Source organism: Curcuma longa, chromosome 5 (genome assembly GCF_044706935.1).
Source record: "Curcuma longa cultivar G26 ecotype Majalengka, Jawa Barat chromosome 5, ITB_CL_G26_1.1, whole genome shotgun sequence".
NCBI classification, from domain to species: Eukaryota; Viridiplantae; Streptophyta; class Magnoliopsida; order Zingiberales; family Zingiberaceae; genus Curcuma; species Curcuma longa.
The window spans coordinates 14,060,817-14,076,694 of record NC_133865.1 but is presented as its reverse complement, the minus strand read 5'-3'; the positions used below and the strand labels follow the sequence as shown (position 1 = coordinate 14,076,694).

The window sequence follows — 15,878 nt, the reverse complement described above, 5'->3', positions numbered from 1 at the left end:
AATATGTAATTATTAACTAGTCATTTATGTATATCATCTAAACTTCATGCAATAGTAAATCCTTGTGGTTATATAATATTACACTAGCAATAGTATTTGATAAACTTCAATATACACGGTTAAACAATGAATTAAGATGTCATTTTTGATAAAAAAAATAAAATAGAATGTATGTTTAATTATTTAAAAATAAAGAAGTGTCCTTATAATTTTTGTCCAATATTATTTAGTTTAAACATTTTAATTTTTTTTACATTCATAATAAATTGATTACTAATGATTGTGTACTATAAATCAATTAAAAATCTATATAATTTAAACCTAATTTCTTACACAATAATCATCCTAATAAAGACCTGATACAATTGTAGATTACAACTACCAAAAAAATACATGATAAATTTATATAATTTAAACCTAATCTCACCAATAATCATCCTGATTAATTTATCCAGAAAAAAAAATCTAATTTTCTATTTCCTTCTTGCTATAACTATAGATAAAATAAACTTGTATTTCTTTCTTACTACAAGAGGTGGCAAGCTCGACAGATCAACCCCGTGGCTGACCGATCCCTTTTCACTATAGGAGGCGACGAGCTCGACCGACCGACCCCGTTGTCATGTTGATCCCGTGGCCAGCCAACCCCATGATCGGCCGACCGCGAGACCATGGCCATGCCGAGAGGAAAGGCCGTCGACATCTAGAATTAGTAAAAATTAACAACTTCACACAGCCTAGAACTAGAAGAATCAGTTCCAGATGTCGACGGCCTTTTCTATCGGCACGGCCACGGTCTCGGGGTCAGAACTGGACCATCATTGTCTAGAACTGGATTCGTCTGGACCGTCGACGAATTCTTCTTTTAAAAAAAATTTCCCAGCATCGTTGCATGGATTCTTCACTCGACCATTGCTGTCACTTCTCAAATTGTTTCTTTGCACATCTTCGCAGTACCACTAGAAAAGCGCAGCTCACCTCTGTTCCACCCTCTCGTCTCACTACCGTTAAATTTAAAATAAAAAAAAAAAAAAAGGCAAAATGATCTAGGCAGGCAATATGCCATGAAACCACTTGCTGTTGAAAAATGTAAGAATTTTAACAGCGATTTGATAATGCAAGGAAAATAATAAACAAGTCAATTCTTATCTGCAATGCGGGTTCTGATTTAAAGAAATCGATCACTGAAACACAAATAGCTAAATTTAGAAACTAGATCTCGAAGGAACCATTGCCTTGAGACATGCTATCAACCTGACGGTTCAAGAACAATCATCGTATCAATTTCACAAAGTATGCTCCACGTCAGATGTAGCTGCACAAACAACCTGCGGTTTTATCTCACGGGAAAAAAAAAAGTTTAAGATTACGGAGTTCAATCATGCACGAAGGACTTTATCTTTGTTTACGTAATTAATAATCTGAAGGACCCCATTATCTGTAAATTGATGGTATCATGAGACTATTTCCAGCATCTTTTAGACTCAGGCTGTTGCGCCATTGCTCTTGTAATTCTGCGAATGAGCTTCAGTATGCCACATCATGAAAGTATGATCTTGATACGTGTAAAGGTTGATTGAATCACATACTTTTTCTCGAGTCAAAAGACCAATCTATCTTCTACTCCCGCTCATTGTAATTGAATTCAGGTTCCAGATCTAGTTTTCTCTTTAAATGTGTCCTATCAGCACTGCACATACGATGATATTTTTCAGCAACGTTTATTTCTAGAGTTTGTTTAAACACACAAAAAATAAGAGCAAAAAGAGAGTAAGCTTGCTTACTGCTTGAAGAAAAAAGAAATTCTTGTTTAAGATACGAACAAAATGTTTACGGGAAAAAATTATTACCTGTTCAAAGTGGGCCTGGGAGGTGGGCGAGAACCAAAAAGAACTCCTGCATCAATCGACATGGGCATACTTTCACTCTGACCACTGATTCCGTCCATATGTCTAGCCTCCTTAGCATGCTCGCTAGCCTTATCTAGCTGGTATACAGTCCCCTCCAATCCATCATGATTGACAGTGATCCTCCTCATCTTCCGTTGGGGAGATAAGACAACGGGACCATCCTGCGAATTGAACTCTGAGGTCTTGTGAGTTTGTGAGTCTCCCTTTGGGGGAGGCCTTGGAAGCAAAGATGGCTTAGTTGGCGCAGGTACTGATGCAAAGTACCTGTTTCAAACACGAGGGAGTAAAAGCTCAGTCACATTATATCTTTATTGTATCCTGCTCTAACAATTATACCACAAACACCTGTGCTCCAATGCCTGTTGTGCTGTTATTCTTGCCTTTGGATCATAAGTGAACATCTTTGCTAACAAATCCAAGGCATCATCACTAGCCATGGAGGCAAGGCCTCTTGGCAAAGGATGAAGTCCAGGAGGCGTGGTCTCTTGGCAAAGGAAGACTTAGCACGACGAAGCTGAGGAAAACGTCTCAAGCTAGTGCAAGGAAGGGCACGAGGCTTGTGGAAGGCGTTTGAAGGCTTGTGTCAAGGCTAAGGGCTGAAGAAGAAGCTGAAAAGGGAGTTTCAGCTTTATCAGTCGACTGACCAGTTCACCAGTCGACTGACTGACCAGTCGACTGATCATTTCACCAGTTGACTGATCAGTTTGCCAGTCGACTGATGATTGATCAGTAGCACACCGAAGCGGACAGAAAGATCAGTCGAGTGAGCAGTCAACTGATAGACTACCGTTGGATAACAACTGGCACATTAAATGCGTATTAAAGAGCCGTTTGAAGCCCATCAGTCGACTGGCATTAGGAGCAGTCGACTGATGCACGGAATTCTAGAAAAATACAGTTTGACGATTGGAGAAGGTGTGATTCATTCTTCTATCTTCTTGCACGAACTCCACTGTAAACTTGATTCCTCTTCCTCTAAACTTCACTATCAATCTTGTACAAGGAAGAGATCGATTTGTAAAGGTTTCTCCGCCTTCAAAGTGCTCTTTGAAAAGGAGAAGTTTCATAGTGGAAAGGTGCTTGCTGTGTGTGGATCCTTGGATTAGTCACCTCGTTGAGGTGGATAACAAGTAAATCGAACGGGTTAGCGATTGTTCTTTCTTTTGTATATTGTATTTTGCTTCCGCTAACTATCTTGCAGAGAAAGATCGAGAAATCGCTATTCACCCCCCTCTAGCAAACGCCTCGATCCCAACAATGATGTGTACGAGGCCCGACGTATCGTGTGCTCTGAGTGTCACGAGCAGATACTGATCAGATCCATAAATAGATCATTGGGCGGCTGTCAAAATAATTATTAAAGTACTTACGAGAAAATAATCATTTGTTTTGGTACATGGAGAAAGTGATATAGTTACACGCGGGTATACAGATACCAGCTACCAGACAGACAAGGATGTTTTCAAGTCTCGGTCTGGATACGAATTCACTTTAAATTATGGCGCAATAAGTTGAAAGTGTTTCAAATAAGATAACATTGCAGCTTGTGAAGTAGCAAACTAAGCAGTTTGGATCGGGAAGTTCATTACTGAACTTAGAATGGTTCTAACCATTGTTGAAGCTTTACTTGCTTGCTGCGACAACAATGGAGCAACACGCAAGCGATGAAACCTAGGTCTCATCGTCGATCCAAATACGTGCTTCGGCAAAATCAATAGATCAAAAGATCATCCATAGAAAAAAATAAAATCGAGAAGATTCCCATCGAAAGGAACCTTGTGGGTCCTTTAACTTCTACCTCAAAGTAATTTTGAGGAACAAATTGAGGCGATTAGTATTGAATACTAGAGCGATTGGCCTTAGGCTAAGTGGGAGTCTGCTAGATTTGAGAGGTGTCCTAAGGCAATCGCCTTACGGTTATACTATTTATTGGATAAATAGTAATTCACTATTTGAGTGCACATTCCATATGTATTTGATTGGATCTTAAATTCAAATACTGAATGTCTGCAATACGATTCATAGCGTGAGAGAATTTGTGATTGGATCACAACTTGTGGGCATATCTATATGTGTAATTATGAATGTATTAGAATTATCCCTAGTCAAGTAATTGATAAGCATGGACGTCATCGATTCTGTCGAGGTTAGCACGTTTTGAACTCCTTGGTTAGCCAAGAAGTTGATCTCACTATTGTCGACATTAGATCTTGAGAGTTAAACGTGGATGCTAGTTAAAGGTAATCAGTTCATTGGAGTGACTTGCTTTGAGACTTCATATGGTTCGATATATATATGTCAATGAAGATCTCAGTGTAGCTTAAGTGCGAGTTTCCTTTGACTTGCGGTATTTAAGTCACCTTGATCACAAAGGCTTATACTTTGACGTTTTAAGCAAGCATCTCCAAGGAGGTGTGAACCCGAGATGATTGGGTATAAGACGAAGTTCCCGAAGGTATTTGAATAGCCCACAGAAGATTCACCGCTCCTTCGGAAAGGAGACGTATACCTTGCGGCCGCTTGTCAAGATTGTTACTAAAAGTCTTTGGCCAAAGCATTACATGTTAAGAGTACGAGACTCTTGGACACATGTACAAGTAACTTGAATCCATAGGACAAGAAAGCAGCTTGGGCTGGGTATGACCTAGTCAGCCTAGTAGGGACCGACATATAAACTATGTCCTGAACCAAGCGGGTATAAGACGGTGAAAGGAATAAGACACGATTCAGTATAGCTGCTGAAAGGTTTAGAACTGTTCTGGAATCAATCGTTGATTTTTCGATCAATTGGGGATCATGATATACTACTAGGTGTCACTCATGATCGTTCCATAATTAATGGTTAATTACGGACGACCAACCAAGCCGGGAACCTATTGGGTCACATGCACAACAAGTTCTCCGAAGGACTTAAAACGAGTTTGAGAATTGAATTCTCAGAATGAGAGAAATAAAGTCTGGTTGAACCAGACAATGGAAAAAATGATGGAACTCGTCTTACGAAGACGAAACTAACGAAACTGATTTCGTTCAAATCAGAGCTCGTTTGGTTAGTGAACCAAATATTCAGTTTTAAACTGAATTGAACCAACTTGGTTTGGTTCGCGATGGAAGAGATTTTGGCAGAATGGATGTGATGAGGAGATTCGTCTTGCGAAGACGAATTGAACAAAACTAGTTTGGGTCAAATCGGAGATCGTTTGGTTATTGAATCAAACGAACAAAAAGTGAACCGATTCACTATAATGATCCGGTCCAATTCAACCCAAATTAGGGTTATTGAACCAAAGAAACCTAGGGTTTAATTAAGAAATACTAATGTTTTAATTAGAAAAACTGTTACTCCTCTTTTATAAATCATCGTGCGATTACCCTAGCCAAAAATTGTTCATCGTCTTCAAGCTCGCTAGGGGGTGCTGCCAAAACCTAATCTTTCGCCGCTTCTTGCCTCTGTTCATCCTCCCTGCTTGGGCACAGCGCTGAGGGCACGGCGCTGAGAGGACGGAGTTGTGGGCGTGGTGCTGTGGATCTACTCATACGGTGTGGCTTCCGACGATTCCTTGGCGGATTCCAGAAATCTCGCAGTGTGGCTTCCGACGATTCCTTGACGGCTTCCAGCGATTTCACGATAGGGATTTCGGCGATTTTGTGGTCGTCGGAGAGGAAGCTGCTTCCCTTGCTTGTGGTCGCCGGAGAGGAAGCTGCTGCCCTTGCTCGTGATCGCCAGAGAGGAGGCTGTTGCCTTTATTTATGGTTGCCGGAGAGGAGGTTGCTGCCCTTGCTCGTGGTCGCCGGAGAGGAGGCTGCTGCCCTTGCTCGTGGTCGCCGGAGAGGAGGCTGCAGACTTTGCTCGTTGTCGCCAGAGAGGAGGCTGCTGCCCTTGCTCATGGTCGTCGGAGAGGAGGCTACTGCCTTTGCTCGTGGTCACCGAAGAGCAGACTGCTGCTTTTGCTCCTTGTCATCGGAGAGAGTCACTGCCGGAGCAAACACGATGTGAAATGTTCACTGTGTTGTAATACAGAAATATCGTTGATGTTTTTCTTGTAAAGAGCTGTCTAGATGTGATCGGTCAATCCGAGTCATATAACAACCATGTGTAAATTTCTCGGAAGCTTGTAAAGTTTCCAGAAATTATTCCATCGTGATCGGAAAAGATTTTTGGTCATTTATCCATTATTGGCGGTCAAAGGTTGACCACCGAAAACTACACCGGGAATACAATTCTCGATGATAGTCAGAAAGCCTCGGAACGATCGTGACAAACGTTGTTGCGTGGTTTTCGAAAATGGCTTCTCTTGATTCGATTGTCATTGGTCATCAGCTAGTACCGAAGACGATGACGTAATTCGTAGCTTCCGAAGCTGTCCAAACGAGAGCTTGGCGTGGATCACCAGTAGAGGCGGGACTCCAACGAGGATCGCTCGATTGATTCAACACCGTTCAAACGTCATCCACGAGGTACGGTTTAGAATAATTTCTTATTCTGTAAATTTTAATTTTCTGTCATGCCTTGTACTTGTTATTTCCTATTTATGCATGCGTGTGTTGTGATAATAATTAGTTTTAATTATCTATAAATTTCTGCTGCGCACGTTTGAGAAACGTGAGAAAACGCGCATTGCACCGGGACAATCCCAACATAGGCAACCACCCAATCACACTACATCAACACTACACCTAATCCCTGAAATGTTGCATCGGAATAAAGTATGAATCCGTCCTCACTGGAAGGAATCACTAGAATCGGGGCACTCACTAACCGCTGCTTAAGCTTTTGGAAGCTAGTCTCACAAGCCTTTGACCAAACGAATTTCACCTTTTTTTGGTCGGACGAATCAGTGGTGTAGCAATATGAGAGAAACCCTCTACAAATCTCCGGTAATATCCAGCCAAACCAAGAAAACTATGAACCTTCTGAATTGTCTTTTGTTGCTCCCAACTAGTAATAGCCTCGATTTTCTGAGGGTCGACAAAAATACCTCTGCTAGATACAACATGTCTAAAAAATCCCACAGAAGATAATCAGAAAGCACACTTGCTGAATTTCGTATACAACTCACGACGTAATGTCTCTAATATAATACGAAGATGCTGCTCATGCTCCTCCTCTGATCGAGAATATATCAGAATGTTATCGATAAAGACTATAATGAATCGGTCCAAATACTCCAAGAAAATCTGATTCATCAGAACCGTAAACGTGGCTGGAGCATTGGTGAGTCCGAATGACATCACTAAAAACTCATAGTGTCTGTAACAAGTGCGGAAAGCTATCTTCTGTACATCCTCGTCTCTTTTTGACTAACAGCAAAAAGAATATAAGCACAAGGAGGTAAAAATAAATAAGAGGCAGGGCAAATTTCCAATAAGAAGCCGTATGTGTTAATGAAATTGATATTGGCACATGCTCCCCCTAAAACCCTACTTTCCCTACAACAAGCACCAACAATGAATTTGTGGCACCTAAGGTATAGGTCTTGAGCAATCCTATAGACCATAAAGATGCTCCTAGAGCATGCATCAAACAATAGAGGTTAAAGAATACGCAATTTAGCAAAAAAAAAAAAATCAAAATAGTAATTTTTCAGCCACATCAATCGACTGGTCTCTGAATTAGTCGACTGATGTCTGATAAATAGATTTTTAGACCCGAATTTTGAAAATTCATAAGTAATTCAATTTTCGTTGAAAAATCATGAAATTTCATACCGTCATTACTTAAGGCAGACATAACAAGGGAAAAATATTTTTAAAATATTTTGTCTATGAAAATAAGATTTTGATACAAAGTTTCAAAACTATGAAACTCTTAAGTTAACAAGAACTTTGTATCAGTATGCATGAGAGCTATGCGTTCCTTCAAATAGACATGTCTAGATTGCTTACATGGCATCATGAAATGTGTCTAAATCGTAGAATTCAATTATGATTTAATATATGTCTCAAAATGACAAGTCCAAAAAGGAAACGCCCCCTAAATCCATAACCTACTCTTATTCAAACACAAAAAATATCAACACATATATATTAAGGCAAATTGACTAAGAAGTAAAGTCATAACATAACAGGAAGAAATAAAGTCATACATCATACGAGTTCAAATCATCCTCACATAAATATCTATGTTCGAGACAAATAATAAATTTTCGTTTAAAGCACACAATCTCGACATAACACGAGTCTATCCCAAACTATGCATCATCATCAGTAGGAGGTGGAGGAGCCTTATATGACATGTGCATCCTCTGCATCATATCATACATCTACTGCTGCTGTTGATACGCCTCGTTCTGTCTCTGTGCAGCAGTTGTCCACTCCTGACGAAGGCCCTGAACCTCCCCAAAATAGCCTTGGAGATCCTGATGATAGGCCTGAACGCCCTGATAGTAGTCCTGAAACTCCTGGTGATAGGTCTGGACATAATCAATGCAAGCGCTTGCCAAAGTCATGAAATCTCTACTATACCATCCCCTCAAGGTGAGTGATACGCTCGTCTAGGCCACTGGCATGGGACGCATCAGCCGCAGGAGGAGGAGCAGCAGTAGGGGCAGCAGGTGCATCGGCAGCCTCATTCTCCTCAGACTCGGAAGAATCAGCCTCACGTGCAGCTCCACGTGCAACATCGCGAGTCCAAGCCATAGCACCATCATGGTATATAATTTTTGCCAGCTTCAAGTGTCTCAGGCCTAGCTGATCATAGTCCTTTGATAAAGGGCGAATGGTCTCTACTGAAATATCGACACCCCTAGATGCAAGGAACTGAGTAATGATTGACCAAATGGCATATAAATCTTGCTATGAGAAGGACCCGAGAAATAGAGGATGGATGAATAGACATGAAGGGCAATGTCGATATCTAGATATTGCTCTAAAGCATACATCATAACCAAATGTGGGATTCAAATCATTTTCTGGCCTCGTGTCACAATGGGAAGAATGCAATCCAGGATAATCCTATACCAGACATAATTATTTGCAGACCTACTAGTGGCATGAAAGATTTTTCGAAATAGATTTCTAGGGGTACCAAAGTAGTGCTGATGAATTAGGTCAATAGTAACATGGGCGAAAGAGCCAGTAATAGGTCCAACTACTTCAGGAAAACAAATGAATGGGTTCGTCGAAGGTCGTAATTGTAGAAAAGATCAGAGAATTTCAGGATTGAACTCAATTGAAACACCTCCTGCGGTGGACACATATTGGCTCTCAATTATGTCAACAGAACGAAGATTGACATAGAATTTCTTGCAAAGATCAAGGTTGATGTCACTTGTGCAAGTAACTAAGGAATCTAGTTGATAGAATGTGATGAGATCATATAAATGAGGTGTTTTTGCTTGAAAATATGATTTGTTAAGATATCGACAGTCCATGAGATGGAAATCGATCGTCTCAAACATATGTTGAGTGGCCTGAGAGTGAAATCGAGGTTCTTGTATTCCATGAAAATGAGAAGGATTAGGGTATTGGGAAGAATCCTCACCCCGTCAGGGATTGATTCTCCTAGGTGGGCGATTAGCAGTGTGTTTTTGCCTAACTTTAAAAAAAATACAATGCATGATTTTATGATGCAAAAATATGCAACAAAATAAAGGTTAGCTCAGAATAATGACAAAAGATGAAGAAATTAAGAGGAAATATGGTAGCAAAGTTACTTTCTTTCCATGATAGAGAACTAGTCCAAAACACCACTTCAAAACCTAGAAGATGATGAAATAGATGTAGGATTGTGTGGAAAAGGGCTTAGGTAAGCACTAGGATGCAAGAGATGACCAGAGGACACGAAAATAGGGAAGAGGCGATGAGATCGACAAAAGCCTAGGGTTAGCAGTCGACCAACGCATTGAATTTCTTTTATACAAAGACCGCCATCAGTCGACTGATGGTGGGCCAGTCGACTGGCATCAGTCGACTGAGGCCCTCAGCAGTCGACAGACCGATTGAATCAGAAATTCACAAATTTTTTAGTCGAGTGAATTCCTGCCGCAGTCGACTGGGACCAGTCGACTGATATCTGCACCAGTCGACTGGTGCCCTGAAACAGTTTTGTGCAGGTTTCTGATATGAACTTCAGAAATACTTTAAAAATTCTATAAAATTTAGAAAAATCTGAAATTTTACAAGCACATTTATTTTCACGTATATTATTAAAGAAAAATATAATTATGTGAAAAACTAATTATATTTCACAAGTTTGATCTAAACTCTAAAGTTTGGCATAAACTTGCACTTTTGTATTAATTACAAGCCATGTTATGAATTCATTGATGTTGCCAGTGCATATCACTGTGAGTATTTCATTAAAATGGTTTTGAATCATTTAAAATGTCCAACTATGATCGAGGGCAAGATGTCCATTAATTAAACATCTGCTTTTCCTATAGTTGGTCTATGATAAATAAATTGATACTTTTCATGCTTCATAAAGATGCTAACAAGCATAAGTGAGGTATGAGTATCATCCTAGCATCTCACCAATAATTCAAATGCATTAATACACAAATATGGTCTCCCTATGGTCTTGTAAGATGTTAAATTTGTGTTATAGGATCATGCAACACTAAAAATATTTATTCTACAAAGCACATACCTAATCCTCTAGTAAGGGCACGGTCAAGCCCTGGCTCTTCTCTGGAAACGAGGCACGACCGTGCCTCATTGGCACGACTTCAAGATGGAATTTATTGGGATTTGAGACACGATCGTGCCTGGTAGGCACGACCCCAAGCTTGCACGGCTCTAGTAGGGGGCACGACCGTGCCTATAAGGCACGACCCCTAGCAGCAGAAGCTCTGGTGGTGAGGCACGACCCCTCAGGATGATGAGACATGACTTTGTCTTGTCTTGCCTTCGTTTAATTCTCCGTTTCGCCTTTTTTTGATCCATTTCCGTCTTGCAAAAGCAAAAACACAAGAGTAGACCTTCGAACTAGGAAATGAAGAAAACACGCCTAATGCATAGATAAAGGATGCGATAAACTTAGGATAATGACATGAAATGTAGAAAGATGTACAATGAAAGCGTAAAAAACACATATATATCCTACGCGCATCACATATTCTCTTACTTGTATCTGATACAGTTGTCCTGGAGGCTGTTTCTGCTGCTGGGGTGCTCTATGCCTCGGTGGGACCCTCTGCTGTCGTGGCTGTGTAGATCGTCCTCCGGAGTGGTAGTGTCAGTGAGCTCCAGCTGAGCTCTCAGAGTGAAATCCCTGATCATATAACCAGGTTGCTTACAATAATAGTAGACAGTCTGATCTGATAGATAATCCGCTAAATGATGACTACCGGATCCACACCGAAAACACTTCCTCTCCATAACATCCTTCCCCTGATTCCGTTGTGATCCACTCAAAGATCCTGTAGATGGTCGTTTACTCTTCTGCCTTCTCAAAAAATCCCAACAACCTGATCCCTGAGCGTGCCTCTTCTGACCAGTCTTTTGACTAGTACTTTGTGCACTCACATTTTTTGACTTCTCTGTGTCTTTTTCCCGAGCCACTTGCTGTTGAGTCATTTCAATGAGTAAAACTCGGTCCAACGTCTCTCTATAAGAACTAACCAAAAAATCAGACATTCTAACCCAGATATAGGCAGTAAATCCTTGGGTGAACTGAAACATCCGATCACTATTTTGAGCTACTAAATGTGGGCAGAACCCGACAAGTCAAGAGAACTCCGCGTTATACTCCATGACAGAATGATCACCCAGCTTACAATTTAGAAACTAATGGCGCCGCACCAAATAGAAAGCCACTAAGAAGTACTGTGCCTCGAAAACCTCCTTGAATGATCACCATGATATATCCTGCTCTGTGAAAATCATCCTCTGTGTCTTCCACCACATGACAGCCTGATCACGGAGGTAGTAGATAGCTAATTCAGCTTTCTTTGTATCACTACAAGTGATATAGTCAAACTTTCCAACCAGGAACGCACCACCCATGGGCAGATCCCCCATGAAATAGGGTAAATCGATCGTTTACCGACTTTGTCAGCAACGATATCTGGCACTTATCCACAATATTACTAGTAGTAGTCGGCACCGGGTCCGTCAGCGGTATCTCCTGAACTTGAGAACCTTGTTGCACAATTGGAGGATTACGGGTCTACTCTCGACTATCGACAACATCCTCAGAACTCCCCAATTCCACTGGAGTAGCAGGTCGTCTTGGTGGCCGACTATGTCCTCGATTTTGTACAGGGGCCATAAGATAATTAAATAATACCTAATAACACAACTATTATTAATTTCTAGAATTGAATCAGATATAAAAGGTAAATTACAACCACTTGGAGAGATCATGTCGCTGTCCGTCCCATCTCATAGTCTGGATCAAGTAAATCGAAAATACGACAAAAAATCGTCCCAAATAACAATATGACCTCAACTTAGTATGCTCTAAAATCAAAATAATTGATATCAGATAGACCAAAAATCCAACGACAAATCCAGTAAACTAATTATAGACTTTAAAACCATGCTCTGATACCAAAACAATTATCACATCACAAGAAATGGTCGTCCGAAAAATTTCGGCTGCATCTCCCCTGTAACAATTCAACTTTCCTAAATACATTCTAACATAAAGGCCCACACAGTCGTTCAGCATTATAATGCATGAAGTTTAACTACTAAACTATGGGAAATGTGGACCACACGGCCACTCACTAATCCAAACACATGCATATCCATATAACAACACGTATAACTCGAAAAGCATCACAACGATAAACTCTACAAGTCTTCGAAAACATAAACAATGCAGTGCAATCATAACAATGATAACATCCATGAACATAAGTTCAAACTACAGATACACATATAAATCCGAAACCAACAATCCAATACTGTCCAAAAAAAACCATACGAAGTAAAAATAAAACACTCTTGCTATGAGATGATGGGGTAGACTAGCAGACCTCCATGCTTCAAACAACATCCTTATTTGCTACCTGGAGATAAAGAAAGGAAAATCGCAGGGTCTGGGTGGTGAGTATACAATGTAGGATCGATGTGACACAGCTAGAGGGGTGAATAGCATGTCATCGCTTTTCGAACTCGTTCGTTTTTCTATCAGAATACTAGCAGTGGAATATTAGAAAACACACAGGGGAAGCGTTCCGCAAGTATACGGAATGTCGTCAAGTAATAAAAAGATCGAATCCACAGGGACCGTGGAATTACTTACTAGATCTAGCACAATAAGGTGGAGAGAATATTGAGCATGAGTTGTGTGGGGGAGATGGGAGTGATCTAAAGTACTTTATCCTAGAAATCGGAGAAAGGGATCGACTGTGACACTTGTGGTGAAACGATCCTAGGACTTCGGACTCCTCAGAGTATGGATTGATTGACTTGGATCCTCTACCTTTCCTCAATAATTGTTCAATTGTAGGGATGTTAACCAATTTATCCAATTCAACCTCGTCAGGTATCCTCGAATTAATGCATTGGTGTTCTTACGTCACTCGTTGTCGGTTTGAAATGGTTCTAGAAGCCCGGTTCAAGGCATTCCCGTGTCACTCAGGCGCCCCGGAGTACTAAAAGAACCCTATCCCCTGTCACAGGATATCTTTTTACGGATCTCTCCCCAACAACGAATGACCGCTAACTATCCCTCATAAGAATTTAACTACGCATTAAGAAACCCCTCGGAACTCGCCCGGTTCAAGGCATTCCCCGTGTTACGAAGCGCCCCGGTGTACGGCCTAATGATTCCTCAATACATAATCAATTCCTACCCTCATGGATTCACACACACACAATTTATCATCAAGCACAAGCACAAATCCACAAAGCAATAGACAGTTATATCATAGAAAACGGTAGATTAATCAAATCCAAATACAATCATCCATTACATCTGATTCATCCTACATCCTAGAATCTAGGGAATCTACTCCATAGCGTGGAGGTTACAATCCATAGGAAGGAAAGAGTACATCTCAATCACAAGATAAAACAAAGAAATGCAGAAATGAGACTTATCTTCCTCCTTGGACTGCAATCTCGGCGTAGATGGGATGAGGATGGACTGGAGCAGTCGGATCGGTGGATGGATCGTCGAATCTCGCTCCGAAACAGGCGTCGGTGGCTCTAGAACAGCTCCGGTGGCTCTCCAAGGTCTCCCCCCTTTCCTAGGTCTCAATAAGGACCTATTTATAGTGCAGGTCACGAATGCAGCACGCCCCCGTGCACACGGCCGTGCCTGGGAGGCACGGCCCCGTGTGGGCGTCGGGCACAGGAGGAGGCACGGCCGTGCTTTGGGGGCACGGCCGAAGGCAGTCAAGCCTCTGTTCTGGGGCACGGCCGTGCCTCTGGGGCACGGTCCAGACTTGTCTCCCTTCTGTTTGAAGGCACGGCCGTGCCTGTGAGGCACGGCCTAAGCCTGTCTTCTCCTCATTTGCTGGACACGGCCGTGTGTTTGAGACACGGCCAGCTGCTTGGACCCTTCTGTTTTGGCACACGGCCGTGCCTGGTAGGCACGGCCAACAGCAGTGGCTTCCTTCTGGATGGAGACACGGCCGTGCCTGTGAGGCACGGCCATGACTTGGCTGGATTCTGTTTTGAAGCACGGCCGTGTCTGTGAGACACGGCCTCTGGCTGCTGCTGAGGGGAAGTGTTGGCACGGCCGTGCCTGTGAGGCACGGCCCAGGACTTGATGGTCTTCTGTTTGATGCACACGCCCGTGCCCTTTGAAGCACGGCCAGGAGGCTGAGAGACACGGCCGTGCCTATGAGGCACGGCCCTGTCTTGCCTTGTCTTCAATGGGTACTCCGTTTTACCCGTTTTTGCTCCATTTTCCACCCTGAAACATATAAAAGCACGAGCAGATCTCCGAACTAGGAAATGTAAGATATGTGCCTAAATGCATGAATATGGGATGCAATGTACACAAGAATTAAGCAATAAACTCAGAAAGATGTGCAAATAAAGCATAAATACATATATACATCCTACGCACATCACACCCCCAGACTTAAACCTTTGCTTGTCCTCAAGCAAAAACTTAGCGTCTAGATTTAGATAATCAATGCAAGCAAGTTATATATCCTAAGCACAGCAATCTAATCTTATCAAACATGAGTAATGGTAAGCATGAAACTCAAAATCATCAAAACAATGGCCTAGAAGTAGTTCTCCGTGCTAAGTGCAAAAAGTGACCTAAATCCATTTGGTATCAAAATCCTTACTTCTAGTCAAGTCGTCATGCTACCGAATTCCTAAGTGTTCCCGGCCTTAGACACTTACCTGCCACAGGCTTGGTTCATATCTTCCATTGCACAAGGTCTCAAAGGATTACCTCAAGTCAAGGGAATCAAATCATTTATTTCCCCAGTAACCGCTTTTCGGTCTCAAAGGGGTAAATGAAAAGTTTCCACTCTCGATACTGTTCAACCTCCTAGATTAGGTATAAGTGAAAGAGATCCTAAACCCAGGCCAAGGTTTGACTATTCAAGTTATCTTAGCTCACTTCCTACTTATGAAGTTAAGAAAAGATATAGTCCTAGGATATTAACTACAAGCACTAATCATCCTTATCTTAACAAATGCTACTGTTCTTGCAAGAGAGACAAGCATAAGATGACTTGGTGATTTTTGACATGATTATCTACCGTGCATAAAGCAAATACAAATGTGTGAATGCACAACCATTATCAAATACCTATGAAGAAGAAATAGATAGATTGACTTCTATAACATATATACCTGAGACAGAAGTCTCACTTCTTTTCTTCTTTACTTCCTCAAGGTAGAGTTTGCAGTTCCTCTTCCAATGTCCGGTCTCACCGCAGTGGAAGCAAGTTCCTTCCTTAGTCACCCCACCTTTGGCCTTTGATGTAGTAGAGTTGGCCTTGCCTTTAGCTTGGGTCTTACCCTTACCTTTGGGCTTCCATTTGCCTTTGTCTTTATTTACCATTAGTACGTTACTAGTCTTGGTCTTCTTGAAATTGAGTTCAG

General features: G+C 41.5%; 1 protein-coding gene across 1 annotated transcript; it reads right to left on the bottom strand.

Annotated features, from left to right (window-relative positions):
• Positions 1 to 1,060: 1,060 nt before the first annotated feature.
• On the bottom strand, positions 1,061 to 2,347 carry LOC141829299 (cyclin-dependent kinase D-1-like). Its single transcript, XM_074716743.1, has 3 exons — positions 2,256 to 2,347; positions 1,851 to 2,174; positions 1,061 to 1,690 (listed from the first exon to the last, which is right to left on the bottom strand). Exons 1-3 carry the CDS (start codon positions 2,345 to 2,347, stop codon positions 1,621 to 1,623), a joined length of 486 nt encoding a protein of 161 aa, XP_074572844.1. The 3' UTR covers positions 1,061 to 1,620.
• Between the last annotated feature and the right edge of the window lie 13,531 nt (positions 2,348 to 15,878).

Bases quoted from the DNA above. Each gene is read 5' to 3' on its own strand.
- LOC141829299 (XM_074716743.1), bottom strand. From the start codon at position 2,347: ATGGCTAGTGATGATGCCTTGGATTTGTTAGCAAAGATGTTCACTTAT. The intron at 2,175-2,255 runs GTGTTTGTGGTA...TGTTTGAAACAG, and splicing joins CAACAGGCATTGGAGCACAG to GTACTTTGCATCAGTACCTG. The intron at 1,691-1,850 runs GTAATAATTTTT...TCGTATGTGCAG, and splicing joins CCCAGGCCCACTTTGAACAG to TGCTGATAGGACACATTTAA.